The sequence below is a fragment of the Plecotus auritus genome (genome assembly GCF_963455305.1).
Source record: "Plecotus auritus genome assembly, chromosome: 6".
Classification (NCBI taxonomy): Eukaryota; Metazoa; Chordata; class Mammalia; order Chiroptera; family Vespertilionidae; genus Plecotus; species Plecotus auritus.
In genome coordinates, this window is record NC_137773.1 from 37,255,346 (window position 1) to 37,270,996 (window position 15,651).

A 15,651-nucleotide genomic window follows, 5' to 3' on the forward strand; every position below is an offset into this window, starting at 1 on the left:
GAGGCCATATCTCCTTTCAGAAGGGAGGATTTGCATTTTCTTTGCCTGGGCTGGTCTTTGAACCAGCTGAAGACCAGTTGGTCTTGGTCTGGTAGGGCCTCTGGGTGCCTCTCGGGAGTAAAACTCTGACATCTAAGCTACAGGGGCATCTCTGGCCAGAATGTTTGCCCACTGATTGCCACCACCAACTATCCGAGCACTCTCTCCAAGAAGGAGTGACTCAGAGAGGGCCAGGCTCACTTCCACGCTGATCAGGGCCTTTCTGTGGTAGTCAGTCCTAGATCCAGTCAGGCACTACTGAATCCATTCCCAGTGGAGGCAAGACCCGCCCCTCCATGAATGACCAACAGAGGCCTGCCGCTGACCCAGGCTAAGAAACAAGACCATGGTGCAGTTGCCAGGATATGAGGTAGGACCCAGGGGTTCCTGGGCTCCTTGATGCTCATCTGTTATTCAAGTGACTCATAGTCCTACTTTATGAAGTTATCACTATGGGAACTGAGATAATGTATGTAAAGTGACTTGTAGAGTGTCTGGCATATGGTAGGTGCTCAAGAACATAATTCCTTTATTCTGGTCAAACAGTTGAAATGTGCTAGGTGTTAGGGGAATGATGGAAGAAAGTACAGTGCCTTTGACCAAGAGACCCAATGGAAGGCAGCAAAACCTCTCTTTGCTCCCCAGAAAATACTCAGAATTCTCTTCAAATTAACAAATATTCCCCTGCTCAGGGCCTCCTATCTCCCCTCTATGAACCTTCACAGATCATTCTAGTTACAAGTAACCTTTCCCATCTCTGCGTATACCCATAAAAGTTACCTGCACCCCCCTCCTGCCTCACCCATGATGACCCACGTCCTTAGTAATAATTGTATTCTCAGCCTCTGCCAACCAGATGTGAGCTCCCTGAAAACAGGAGTGAGTCCTTGCTTCTTCCCTCACAAAGTAGTGCGGTGCAAACAAGGGGTGTCAGCAAATTTCTGCATCTTTTAAAATGTATTTCTACCCCATTTAATCCCTTGAAGATTTTGAATGTAATAAAATGATGATAGCATTAAAATAAAATATAAAGAAAGGTTAAAAGTTATGTCTTGGAGTAAAGAATAAAAATATTCAACTGATCACTTTGGAAAAACAGTCTGGCAGTTCCTTATATGGTTAAACATACATTACCATAAGACCCAGCAATTCCACTCCTAGGTACATACCCTAGAGTACCGAAAACATATCCACAAAAATATCGTACTTGAATGTTCATGGCACATTATTCATAATAGCCCGAAAGTGGAAACAACCCAGATGTCCATCCACTCATGAATGGATGAACAATATGTGGCATGTTCTTACAATGGAATATTGGGTCATGCTACGACATGGACCAACACTGAAAATGTTAAGTGAAGGACTTCATCACAAGGCCACATATGATATGATTGCATGTCTCAGATATGTCCAGAATAGACAAATCCATATAGACAGTAAGTACATTAGTGGTTGTAAGTGCTGGGGAAAGAGGGAAGTGGGGAGTGGCTGCTAATGGGTACAGGGTGTGTTTTGGGGGTGATGAAACATTCTGGAGTTAAATAGAGTTGATAGTTGTACAACATTGTAAGTATACGAATAACCACTGAGTGATAAACTTTAAAAGAGTAGTATGTTTATACAAATTATATCTCAATTTAAAAACATTTTAAAAATATGTGACTGATAAAGGCTGCATAATTGGTATAGTTAAATTTCAATTTTTCCCAAGCTTTCTGGTAACCAAAGTAATAAAGGAAGATGCAAACAGTTGCATACTAATCAAAGGAACTATCAAAGCTTTAAATAGTTCAACATACTGGAACAAATACTGCATAGGAGGTTGATGTTAGGAGTACGGGGAAAATATTAAAATTAATGGATCATTCCAGACAGGAAGCAGTTAAGTGTGTGGAATAAATTTAAGCAGCTAGTCATGAGGGATGTCGCTGGCATTTTACCCGCAAGCTGTGGACAGGTGGAAGGCGTTATTTCTGGGAAACAGTAGTAGGTTGTAATGGCAGCTGGAGTGTGGGGAGGGTCAGTGTCCTTTGTCCTGAGTGGTCATTTCCTCCTAAACCAGTCCCATTACTCCTCTCCAGGTGGAGCCCCTTTATGTTCCCTTGGGTAGCATTGCTCTTCTCGCCCCTTTTCTTGTCTCCTCTGACTCTGGCAGGCTTTTTAAAAAGCAGAGCAAGGAGAGGATCCATTTCTGCACCACTTAGAGAATGGGAGTAATTCAGATCCTTGAATTAATGTTAATGTGAAGACTCTTAAAACTGGGGATCATCATTGGAGAGTCTTGCCAACTCTTCTCTAGAGCCAGAGGGCAAAGTGAAGGCCTAGACAGAATTTGTGAGCCCAGGCTCCAGCCTTTGGTTTATTTTAGTCAAAACCAGAAATTCACCATGTTAGCCCTGAAACGCCAGAGGGAGCTGCTGTGCTGCAGGTAAGCCAGCCACAGTGGAGCCCTTGTACTGACTGGTCCTGTCACCTCACCCACCGGAGGCGCTGACGAGGGAGCCTGCAGGTTCCAGGGTCAGGTTGGTTTTCAGTGACTCCCTTAAGAAGGTTCAGACCTGAGAACCCAACACAGAGTCCCGTACAAGGACACAAAGTCAACAGCTTCCCACAGAGCACAGTTGAGTAAAACTACAGCCAGGGAGGCTCCAGAGCACCCTACAACAGCCCGGGGCCCAGGCTGAAGCTGCACCCAGCGTCCTGCCCGCTGATTCTGGCTGGTACATCTAGGCTCTGACTCATCTTCCATGATCTTCCTTCCCCCTTGGCCCTCTCCCTCTTCTCAGCATGGGCAGCAGGGAGGGGAGTAGGTTGTAGTGTCAGGGCCAGCTGGGCAGGCTTCCTTGCAGGACACTTAGGGTGGGCTGCCCCAGCCGCATCCAGTCATACAGGGAAGGCTCCGTGGTCCCCGAAGCACCCTGTGCCGCTGGAAAGGCAGATCTCACTGCCGGCCACTCAGCAGAACCCCAGGGAGGCCATGCCTGGCACAAACCCCACCTGGCTCCCACTCCCAGTAACAGGGCTTCCCTGGCTTCACCACAGTTCTCTGCCTTCTACTGCCGATGGTCCTCTATGTCCTCCGGCAAGGGTGTGCTGGCCTCTGGCAGAGCTCTCTGTTTTGAGGAAGCCTGTTTAGTCTCTGGCCCAAGCAGAGCCATACATTGGGCTTCTCAGATACTGGGAAGGTCACCACAAGGAAGACAGATTCTGGGGAATTTAGACAATGAGAAGGATAGACTTTGCTGTGCCCCAAAACCCTGTGTCCTTGGGCCCCATCAGACAATTTCGGCCCCAAATTCCTCCAATCTCTGCTTTCCAGCCTCATTGTCCTGAAGGTCGGTGTCCCTTATACAAATGACTTTCTTAAAGAAAGAAAGAAAAAAGCACTTGCTCCTCTCTTTTTCCCTACAGGGAAGAGAGAGGCCCCCTTCCTGCTGGAGCCTGTGAAGAGGGTGCTATCTACCAGGTCCATGTGGTTTCAACATGCCCTCCCCTCCTCCCCAGTTTAGACACCCAGGCTGGGCCCATGGCAGGGCTCTTCATAAATGATTAAAGGAGTGGAATTTGAATGATTCCATCTTGGCAACCCAACAAAGGGTGTACACATCCTCAACTAAGAAAACACAGCACCTCCAAATCCAATGAGTCATCCACACTCAAAAGGGATTAGAATCGTCTTAGCAGATCCAGGCTTTTGAGATAAGAAGCATCATTAGACTTTCATTGAAGGCGCACTGCTAATCATTACACTGTGACAATAGGGATAAACTGGGATAGCAGTGAGCCCACAATGATGTATTATCACACTAGACATGGAATTTGGTGTCTATTGTCCCAGAGGTGTCCCCTTCTCTCACCTGTTCAGAGAGCAGGTGGGCTCAGAGAGCATGTTAGGGGCCCTCACTCCTGTGGAGTCCCTGATCAACCTGCCTGGAGCTCACCTCACTTCCTCCCAGGAAAAGCTGGTGAGGGCCCTGGGGACCTTCTCGTGGCCTTCAGCTTGCAGCCTGATATTCCAAAAGCAAGGCAGCTGCTGGGAGACAGGACTGCTATCAGCAACGAGACTGGTCCTGCACACAGCTGATATGCTCTAGGGTGCGAGCCAATCTGCCCAACGGTGGCGGGCTGGCACTGAACTCCTGTCTGACAGGTGCCTCTCCCACCTGTGTACTGGCCACACCAGCTCTCCTAAGTCCCTCCATGGGCTATGCACAGCTACCAGGAACACTCTTCTGCCCCGTCCCAGGCAGAAGTCGCGAGCTTTCACAGCTCAGATCACAGAAATCCCTCCCCCAATGCCCCCCCACGTTATGCCTCTCTCAAGCCCTATGCTCCCAAAATGTGTCTCAGTTATTATGTAGCTGGTTCCCACCAGCCTGAACTCTTAGTCACCACCACATTTCAGGACCCAGCACAGAGCTGGCTCTCTGTGAGTGCCTGCCTTGTCCATGTCTGATCAAAGAGTTGTGGCACCCCCACATCCCAAGCTGACCCCATTTTGGAGGCATAGCTCACAGGCTGAGGTGCTTCCTTCTGTACTGGGTAAGAGCACTCCCTGTGCGCTTTTCCGTGCCCCCCTCTTCCCGGGCCTCTCAGAGCGTTGGAAGGAGAAGCCCCAAGGGTAAGAAGCCATTCTTACCTAGTATGAAGGCGACCACATAGTTGGAGATCTGGCCCATGCCGACAATGACAAATAAAATGGTGAACATCTCCCAGTTGATGGAGAAAATCTGCAGGAAGCTGAAGCCAGTCTGCACAGCCATGGTTGCAAAGAGGATGCTCTTTCTGCCAAACCTGTAGACGATAGCACAGCACAAAACATGGCCCCGGCAGGTCACAGCGGCCCTGCAACTTGGGGTGTGGGAAGCACCGAGTCAGGCACTGCTGTAGACTTCATTTGGGGGCTGGGGTTATGACAGGCTTTTCCGTCATTCACATCCTCTCCGGTCCCTCCTTGGTGAGGTGTCAGGCATCCATCTGCCCAGGAGTTACCTTGTGAGAGTCTAAGCCTCCTGTGGAACCACCATATTTCAAAAGCACAGAGCAACTTATGCAAGGACCACCTGGAAATCACTTGAGAACGAGCCACAGGTATAAGCTGCCACCAGCCCTGGCTGGTTTGGCTCAGTGGATAGAGCGTCGACCTGGGGACTGAAGGGTCCCAGGTTCGATTCCAGTCAAGGGCACATGCTCGGGTTGTGGGCTCGATCCCCAGTGTGGGGCGTGCAGGAGGCAGCCGATCAATGATGCTCTTTCATCATTGATGTTTCTCTCTCTCTCTCCCTTTCCCTTCCTCTTTGGGGAAAAAAAAAAAAAAAAAGCTGCCACCACATTTCTAGAAGGTAGGTACAGCACAGACAGCAGGCACATCTCTTATCAGCAACACGGGACTTCTATGTGTCCAGAACCAAGACTCCCTCTATGGCAGCGGTCTTCATCCTTGGCTGCACTTGGAATCGCCTTCAAAAAATGCTGGTGCCTGTACCCGCCTCCGAGATTCTTATGTCTGGGATGCAGTTTGGACATTGAGAATGAAACAATTTTTCCAAGTGAGTCTAATGTGCAACCAAAGTTGTGAACCACTGCTCTGTGGGAAGTGTCGCTTCCAGGAACGTTCATTAGTGACCCTGTAGTTGGCTTAAATCTTAATTTCCCATTTTGATAGTGACTGATGGGAGGAACAGATCACAGGTGTGAGCAGAACAGTCTGCCACCCTATTTTCCAAACTCAGGTCTCAGGCTGTTGAGCTTGGGGTCCCCTTGGGCTTTGTAGGGGCGGCACAGCCACCTCTTTGGGAGTTTTCTCAACACTGCCACTTAGCATTCCCACCTTTCTGCTCTATCCCCACAGAACATTTGGGGGTCAGCGGGCATTCCCCCTGGAGCTGTGATGCCTTCTCCTCGAGTCTGTGAGCTGGAGATCAGCTCTGTGGCCCCCGGGCCTGGCCAGGGCCCGGTCCACAGCAGAGGTGGTGCACATTAGCAAGCAGTTGCTCACTGTCTGGCCCTGACGCTGGCTGACGGCTGTTTGTGGACAGATCACGTCATCCAAGAGTTAGGGACGGGGTGGGAGGCAGTGGTGATGGCAGTGTACCTTTTTTTTTTTTTTAAAAAAAAGTATTTTTTATTGATTTCTGAGAGGAAGGGAGAGGGAGAGAGAGATAGAAACATCAATGATGAGAGAGAATCATTGATTAGCTGTCTCCTGCAAGTCCCCCACTGGGGATCGAGCCCACAACCCAGGCATGTGTCCTGACTGGGAATGGAACCTTGACCTCCTGGTTCATAGGTTGACGCTCAACCGCTGAGCCACACCAGCTGGGCAGCTGCGCACCTTTTTTTGAAGAGTTTGGCAATACAAGGATCCACTTTCCAGTGGGTCCCGGAAAGGGGCTGAGGGTAGGAAAAACAGGAGGCATCATGGCTCCTCCTGTCACGGACCTGCTGGCCTGAGGGGCCTCCTTTCTCTGGGTGGAAACACCTTGAATTCAGTTCGATCCCAAGACAAACAGGGAATTGACAAGGGGCCCTGTCCCTCCTTTCCTCCTAGCCTCCCTACCTGTCTGACAGCTGTCCGGAAAAGAAGGAGCCAATGAGCACGCCCACGAAGAACAAGGAGGAGGTGAGCGGCGTCTTCCAGTCGTCGTCACACACCAGGTTCCACTGCCAGGGAAAACAGCGTGAGTGAGGTGTGAGCCCGCCTCCCAGCGGCCCAGCCCCAGCCCCGCTCCGGGGAGAGCAGCACAGCGGCCAGGGCAGGCTCGCCACTGTGCAAAGGGCCCTGGGGTGGGCTCCGCACCACCTTTCACTGGGGCAAGTCACTGTCCTCCCTGAGAGCCCCTTCCTCTTCCGAAAGGGAGTGTGATGCCCTGGCTCTGCTGGCATCACACAGTGAGAAGCGAGCTGAGGCCACGGCTGTGACTGGTGACCCTCAGCTGCACAGTCTATGAAGCAGAGGTGGCATGTCTACTTCAGGAGGCGTCAGAGCACGGAGCGAAGGTGTCAGAGCATGGAGCGAAGGTGTTAGAAACTCCTGAGGGGCGGGGCAGGGGGCATGGTCACTTGGTCCAGGTATAAAGTTTCCTCTGCCTTGTTAAAAGTGCAAGTGGTCCCAGGGGGTCTGTGATTCCTTCAGAGCACCCTGTGCTCCCTGGTCCATTCACACCAGAAGCCTGGATCGGGCCCCAATGAGCCAGAGGGGAATTACCCTTATCTCCCATCTACAGCCCGCCACCCTCCTTCCTACCCAGCCTTCCCAGAAGTGGGGCCCTCCTATTCCCCAGGGCCCCGGGGCTGCTGTAGCCCTAACAAGTCTCTGCTGGTTGATCGATAACATGAGGGTTTCAGCCAGCGTTCCAGTTCCTCCCAGCTCTTGACTTAAGTCAAGTCAGAAAAGTCTCAAGGGAGGTTGCACAAATTTCAACATGTGTTCAATGAACTTTCATTTATTTAAAAAATAAGCAGGTGCCAATGAGTATTTGGGAGCTGTGGGTCAGGAGGTTGTTGTGTGTGGCCAGATGATTGGTCTAGAGCAGTGATTTTCAAGGAGCGTGCCACAGCACACCAGAGTGCCACAAGAATTTTTAAAACACGCAATACCTGACTGTTTAGTCAGGGGCCCTGCCCTCTTTTCCTGCAGATTGCCAAATAAAAAACAATAGCCAACATAACAACAGCCATCTAGTGTGAATGAATCAAAATTACACCTATTTTTTTTTGTCAGATCGGCACAAAATATATATATTTTTCAGACTTTCAGTCATCAGTTTGTGTGTGCCATGAGATGGAAAAGGTTGAAAATCGCTGGTCCAGAGCAAAGAGTCCCTGCTTCCGGCCCCACCCCACCCCCAGCTCCACTTGCTGGTGGTGATGCTTCATGACAGTCTCAAAACAATTCCATTCTTAATGCTCATAACTTCCCTGAAATGGATTTAAACATGAAGTCACATATTTCTGTCACACCTCATTCTGCAGCAGAGAGAGGTGTGTATAAGAACAATTCCAAAAGAAGAGTGTTACACAAAAAGCCAAGGGAACTGGGGCAAAGAGAAAGCACAGGGGAGGAAGGGCTGCCAAATACCCAGCTGAGGGGAGACGGACCACCTGCTGCCCTGCCCAGGGTCCTGCCTACTTGCTAGGGAGGCCCTGAAGTCAGCTCTGAGCATCCCAGCCGCTCAGCGCTCAGGACCGCAGTGCACACAGTGATAATCTTGTTCTGCAGAAGCTCCTGAGTACCGAGACCTGAGAGAAGTCTCTCCTAGACACTTTCTTCCACAAAGGGGTCACTGTGATGGTGAGGATAGCGTCCTTGAGAACACCCTTGTCCTAAAGACAACAGCAAGATCCATGAGGCTGCCTCTGCTGGTGCCCACGATGCTGACCACAGGAGGGACGTCCAAGCACAGCTCTGCAGGAGAAAAACAATGTGGCCCAGGAACTCAGCTCTCTACCCTCAGTCACAATCCCAGGAGGAGTCCTGAGACCACACCCACAGTAGGGTTGCTTCACCAACCTGAATGGGCTTCATGGGAAAGGTCACAAACCCTCCGAAGCTGTATGGCCAGATTCATGGGCCTGGCCAAAGGATGGGAAAAGGTAGACAGGATGTGCACCTGAATTAATGGCCACCCACTTCCAAAACTCACTGGCCCAAGTGTCAAAAAAGAGCTTGGATCTGTTCCAACACATCGCAAGATCAGCAATTGAGAGTTCAAAGCCTCATGATGTGAAGTGTGACCCATTTTGCAGAAGAGTAAACTGAGGCTCTGAGACTGGGGTTTGTCTGAAGTCATAGCAAGTAAAAGGGCATATGAGTGACCAACTCTGGTCTCTACAACCTTGTATACATCTGCTTTGAACATGAATTCCAAAGGCTGGATAAAATGAACTTCCATCCCATACACTTCGGCAAGGAATGTGTCAGCAGGACTAGGGGAAGGAGGCCTCCACCACAGCCTTCAGCCTTGGACTGAGCCAAGAAGATCTCAGCTTGGTAGGAGTACCAATGTGTCCATTATCAATCATCACCATTCCACCTGCAGTGGAGCAGAAAAGCTCTTCTGAAGACAATGCGGTCTCTCTCCTTTGTGATTTTTTAAAACTTTTTCTGCCAGGACTTTGCCTTAGGTGAGGGGAGATAAGATGTAGAGACAGCAAAGAAAGAAGAAGGCTGTCAGGAGTGGAGCTAGCATCGCATGAGCAGAGGTTGTGGGAAGGACCGGCTATCCAATTTGCAGACCCCACACAAACGGCAAATGCTGGAACCCCCTTATTAAAAAATGATTAAGAATTTCAAGACGTCAATATCAGACCATTAAAACCAGGCATGGGCCCTTGGTGACTGCACAGGTTGCATGCCCACAGAGTCGGCTCAGTAGTGGGTCCATTTGGTCTCTTTGGGGAATGGAGCAGGGGAAGGAGTTCTGAGTTGGAGTGCTGGGAAGGGTGAGCAATGACCAGCTCTCTATCATTCTCCTATTGGAGGCCATGCAGCCATGGCGCTAGGTCCCCCTTCCCTCCTTGAAGAAGGGCTCAAGAAGCCCTGTCCATATCATGCTACACAGGAGGTGGCCGTGTGTCACAGCAGCCACTTGCTCCAGGCCCATGCAGGCTGCCATCTACCTTTCAGAGAGCCTGCTCATACCCAGCAGAGAACGGCAGCTGGACCTCAGTGCTACCTGGGGTGGCTCCAGGGCTGGATCTTCTCTTGGGGCGTTGCTGTGTCCAAGGAGTCTTTTAGGAAAGCTGCAAAGGGCCTGGTAATAGGACACAGGGTTGGCAGACCAAGTTCCAGCTGGGGCTCATGGGGCCGGGGCCGCAGTCTAGTAAGCCAGCTGTCAGCCTGAAGAGGAGCCCTTTTCTCCACGGGGCTATTCCTGGGGAGTTCAGGCCCTGTCTGTCCCAGACCCTTGGCGTTTGAGGGGTGTGTCTTGGGGCCTCACTAGCCAGGGCCCCAAGGAACTCTCTGTGCTTAACAGTGACATGATAGGCTCAGTGGGAGACAGTCTTTTCCTTGATGGGACAGACCTGTGCCTTGGGCCCCTCACAGATCTACACAACACGCTCAGAGGTGGATGGCCTGGTGAGGAGCTAGCTGGCATTCCTCTGGACTTGTGCTTGGAGGTCAAACTCTAACATTTCTGAAGCATAACCCACCCACCCACACATCCCCGGAGCGAGAGAGTGGATTGCGGGAACCAACTGGCCCAAGATGTGCAGAGTAGGGGCACTGGACGTGTCCTCTCAGTGTTACTATGTCCGTCTCATCCTCAGGGTCTCAGGCCAAGATTTCCCCAACAGAGCAGAGTGAGCTCCATGTAGCTGGACCAGCTAGCCTTCAGTGCTGCTTTAAGAAATAAAAACCCAGGTCACCAGGCAAAAGGGGACAGGAGGTCACTCTTGCCATAGAAGAATGTGCCTCTCAGCCCTCCCAGCAGTAATAACAGGAATGACAACTACAGTGTATTGAGTGCTAACTGTGTGCATTGGATTGTCTCATGGATCTCAAAGTTGCCATGTGAAATGGGTACTCTCTTTATCCCCATTTCCAAATGAGGAAATGAAGGCACAGAGCATTGATGTGACCAGCCCACATTCGAGTGGATTGGTAAAGGAAATTGCTTAATCATTTATCCAACTGTCATTGAACACCTGCTCTTGGCCAGACTCTGTGTGGGGTACAAAACAGACATGGTTTCTGCCTCCACAAAGCTCAAGGTCAAGCATAGTTTATAGGACAGATCAGGTATGCACATGTGCGTGCATTAGCCCAGCTGTCCTGGGCCACTGTGCCCTTGCTCTCTGGCTAGAGCAGAAAAGAGGCACCCCTTCCTCTATCTCCTCCAGATGGACAGAGTTCTAAAAAATGAACCTATTCATATAATTATTTGAGATAACTAATGCTTGCACAAGCCTAGGCACATGACGGATGCTTAACAAACTGTTGATGAACAAATGCTGAACAATTAGGAGTAATGGAAAATGAGTTTGGAAAACGTGTGGTGTCACACTTTGTCCTTTGAAAATCATCCTCAACCTTGAACTCTCCAAGTAGCCAAGGTTTTCGCATTTATCAAAGGTATAAAGGACCATAAAGAACTGCAGAGAAGTGAGAACTCTGGAAGGCAGCCTGATGTTGAGCTAAGTGCACAGACTCTCTTGGGTTCTGTCACTTACGGCTATGTGGCTTTGGGCTACTCATTCACACCTATCAGCCTGCTTTTTCATCGTCAAAGAGGAGACGGTAATACTCCTTCCTAGGGATACTGTGAGCATTTGACAAGAAATGTAAGTAGAGCGTCTGACATATTACAGACCTTCCTAAATGGCAGTTCCCTTTCTACCAACCTCACACCTTTGTCCTAAGCAAAACCATGACTTAGAACAAATAGCATGAATGAATAAGCAAAGCAGGTTACACTTAAACCTGACTAAGCAAAAGAGATTCTCAGAAACAAGAACTTTGTATTCAGTGACCAAAAGGCTTTTACCATAGGCATAAAATCCCTTTATAAATGGACTTCAATCTTAGAGATGAGTGTACATGAAAATCTGACATTAATCCACTTAAGAGTGAAAACTATATTTCGGTCACATCCTCTTATAGTTATTTTTCATTCCAGGGAAAATAGGAAGTATAATTAGTTAATAATAGAATATACATCACCCCAATTTCTTTCTTATAACTTAATTGCTATTTAAAGCTGAAAATTTCTTGACTGTTGGGGAAAAAGAAGCTAATTATTTTTGTTTATAACAGCTATATTGAGATATAATTTACACGCCATAAAATTCACTCTTTTAATGTGTACAGTTCAGTGGTTTTTAGTATATTATTCACAGAGTTGTGCAACCATCAGCACTATCTAATTTTAGAATGTTTTCACCACTCCTGAAAGAAACCCTATGCCCATTAGCAGTCAATTCCCATTCTCTTCCCCCAGGACCTGGCAACCACTAATATACTATCTGTCTCTATGGATTTTCCTATTCTGGACATTTAATGTAAATGGAATCATACAATATGTGGCCCTTAATGACTGATTTTCCCCCCACTAAGTATGTTTTCAAGATTCACCCATGTTGTAGCATGTGTCAGTGCTTCATCCCTTTTTATGGTTGAATAATATACCATTGTATTGAAATAACATATTTTATTTAACTATTCATAGGTTGATAGACATTTGGGTTGTTTCTATTTTTGGCTACTATGAATAATGCTGCTATGAACATTTGTGTACATAGTAGCATTATTCTGCTCTATCACCACAGTCTCCCTATTCCTACCAACATTTGTTACTGTATGTCTTTTTAATTATAACTATTCCATTGGTGTTAAGAAGTATCTCATTGTGGTTTTGATTTGCATTTCCCTAATGACTAACAATATTGAGTATCTTTTGTATTGAATCTGTAGATCAACTTGGAGAGTATTGCCATCTTAACAATATTAAGTCTTCTGCTTCATTTTGGCCTATCACAAGACCATGAGATGTCATTCCATTTATTTAGGTCCTGACTTTCTTTCAAACATGCTTTGTAGTTTTCAGAGCATGTTTTGCATTTAAAAAAAATGTATTCCTGGAGAACTTCTTTTAATATTTATTGTAAGGAAGTACTACTAGCAAAAAATTATCTCAGTTTTTGTGTATCTGGGAATATCTTTATTTCATTTTCTTTTTTAAAAATATTTTTATTACTTTCAGAGAGGAAGGAAGAGGGGGAGAGAGATAGAAACATCAATGATGAGAGATAATCACTGATCAGCTGCCTCCTGCATGCTCTCCACTGGGGATTGAGCCCATGACCCAGGCATGTACCCTTGACCGGAATCAAACTGGGACCCTTCAGTCCACAGGCCAACACTCTAGCCACTGAGCCAAACTGGCCAGGGCTCTTTATTTCATTTTCAAAAGAAAGTGTTGCTAGAGATAAGATTCTTGGTTGACATATTTTTTCTTTCAGCACTGTGAATATGTTATCCCACTGCCTTTTGGCCTCCATTGTTTTTGATGATAAGTCAAACATAAATATTATTGGAGTCCCCTAGTATATGAAGTCATATTTTTCTTGCTGCTTTAAAATTTTCCCCTTTGTGTTTGTCGTTCAGCAGTTTTACCATGATATGTCTGTGTGTGGAACTTTTTTTTGTTTTTTCTCCTTGGACTTTGCTGAGCTCTGACGTATGTAGATTAATGTTTCTCATACAATTTGGAAAGTTTTCAGCCATTATTTCTTTGACTAGATTTTTTTCTGTTTTTCTCTTTTTTCTTTCTAGTATTCCATTATGCATATGTTGGTGTGCTTAATGGTGTTCCACATTCCTCTACAGCTCTGTTTATTTTTTCTTCATTCCTTTTTCTCTCTCTCTTTTTTTTTGGATTGCATAATTACTATTGTTCTACCTTCAAGCTTGCTGATTCTTTCTTCTGCCTGTTCATATATACAATTAAAGCTCTCTACTGAATTTTAATTTCAGTTACTATATATTTCAACTCCAGGACTTCTACTTAATTTTTATACATAAATTTAATTTTGTCTTAATTGGTATTCTACATTTGATGAGACATTGTCATCATACCTTCTTTTACTTTTTTTAAGTATGCTGCTTTGAAGTCTTTGTTAATATGATATCTGGGCCCTTTCATTCAGTTTCTGTTGCCTGCTTTTTCTGCTATGTATCGGTCATTTTTTCCTGTTGCTTTGCATGTCTTCTAATTTCCTTTTGTTTAAAACTGGACATGTTAGGAAATATATTATGGAAACTCTGAGCATTGAATCCCACCCACACCCTAGGGAGGCTTGTCTTTAATTGCTTGTTGATTTTTTTAGTACCTTGGCTGGACTCTAAGTGATGTCTGGTTCCCTTTCAGGGTGAAGCCTCTCATGTTGCTCTTCAGAGGGCACGGGGTTGGGCCTGTGCATAGTCACCCTGGGGTGACAAAGGTTTTAGCAGGGCTCTTTTTTACTATCTCTTTCTCTTATTTTCCTGTTAAGCTGTTTGCCTCTGCAGATATCAGACCCAGCTGATAGTTTTATTGTTTTCAATAATCCCCTAGCACATAAATTATCCCACAGTCTAGTTCAATTAATTCAAATCCCTTTGCAGGAGTAGTTTTTGAGGTTTGTTCTGACTCTGGGAGGGATGCTTTGAGCTGTTTCTTTTTCTGGTTTCCATGGGTAAACTAGCTGACCTGGGTTAGCTGCTATCCTCCTCTTCTTTATCACCACAGTCTACGTTGTTGTCAACATCACTCTTAGTCTTCAACTCCTGCACACTTTCAAATGAAGTTATTTTCTGTAGGGACAGCTTCAGAGCTCTCTCTTCTAATGGGACTACCTTTCAGAGGGCAAAAACCTCTGAGCTCCAGCTCCAGAGCTGAGGGCAGAGAAAGCAGCCCTCAGAGTGACACCCCTACTTTATGAGCTGGACTCTGGGTGGGGGTTATAGCCTCTGTCTTTTCGGCTGCCTCTCTCACCATGGAACCTTTACCCTACAAATGAGCTGGGGCCAGGGCAAGCAGCCCCACTCTACAAACAAGCTGGGACAAGAGTTCCTATATTCTTGGCTTATGTAACCTGTGGTAGAGCTGCCACTGTATCAGTAGGAGCTGATTAGAAGATGGGATCCCCCAATCTCCTCGCTGCATTCACCAGTAATTAAACCTCTGCAACTTGGAGTTCAGGAAATTGAGGTGGGCTAAACCTTAAAATGTTCTCAGTATCTTTTTTTCCTTCATATTAGAGGTAAAGAAAAATCAACCATAGGTGGAGAGGCCTCAGTGAAAAGTTCTGTGGTCATCAGAGGCTCACCCAAAGTGAAAGACCCAGGGAGTTTGAGTGTGATGGTGGGGATGGGATTGGAGAACCTGAGGGAAGGAGAAGGGTACTCAGGGGCCTGGCTCTCCTCTTGCATCCTGGCATGGAATCCATCACAGCTCTACCAGGCTCCACTCTGGGAGTGTGAGCAAATGGAATGGGGTCTGTACCACTGTGGGCCTTCCCTACAGCCCGGCAAACACAGAGCAGGAACCACTAGCCTTGGGCTGTCTATGCCACTTGCTAGGGCACGTGAGTCAATCCTGCCTCTCCCCAGAGCCTCCATTCTCTCTGTACCATCTCTGCTCCAAATGGTATCTTTGCTTAAAGCTACACCGAGGTTTCAGATAACAAGGCAGGCCTGTACTAGTCTTGAATATAAATTGATTTGGCCCATCACAAGGGACAAATTATAGTCCTTGCAGAGGCCCAAGGCATCTGCAGCTCCTCTGATCAGCCCTGCCAACGCCTTGTTTTTTGACAACCTACCTCTTGGACTCTGTGTGAGAGTTCTGCTGCCCACCAGGAGGGATGGACAAAGTCTGTTTATCCAGAAACTTGGCAGGAGGTGTAGGTGAAGCAGTTTCCAGACAAAGGCACACTCTGAGATCCTGGTGGCCATTGTCAGGAGGAACATAGCTGAGAGGCCACCGGCAATCTGTTCAGAGTGAGACAGCTGATAAACAAACAGGGAAGCACATTCAGGCCAGAGCTAGGGAAATGCCCCGGCGTCTCCTTTATTTGTTCTCTGGCAAGATCTTTCTGAAGCATTGACTGGAAATAAAAGTCTTG

The 15,651-nt window shown here is 47.3% G+C and overlaps 1 protein-coding gene across 1 annotated transcript in view; it reads right to left on the reverse strand.

Annotated features, from left to right (window-relative positions):
• SLC22A4 (solute carrier family 22 member 4) overlaps positions 1-15,651 on the reverse strand; it is a 45,473-nt gene that overhangs the window by 23,138 nt on the left and 6,684 nt on the right. Inside the window, exons 2-3 of the mRNA XM_080672895.1 lie at positions 6,602-6,705; positions 4,682-4,836 (exon numbers count right to left, since the gene is read on the reverse strand). Coding sequence (XP_080529021.1) covers positions 4,682-4,836; positions 6,602-6,705 — 259 coding nt within the window. The remainder of the gene's footprint in view (positions 1-4,681; positions 4,837-6,601; positions 6,706-15,651) is intronic.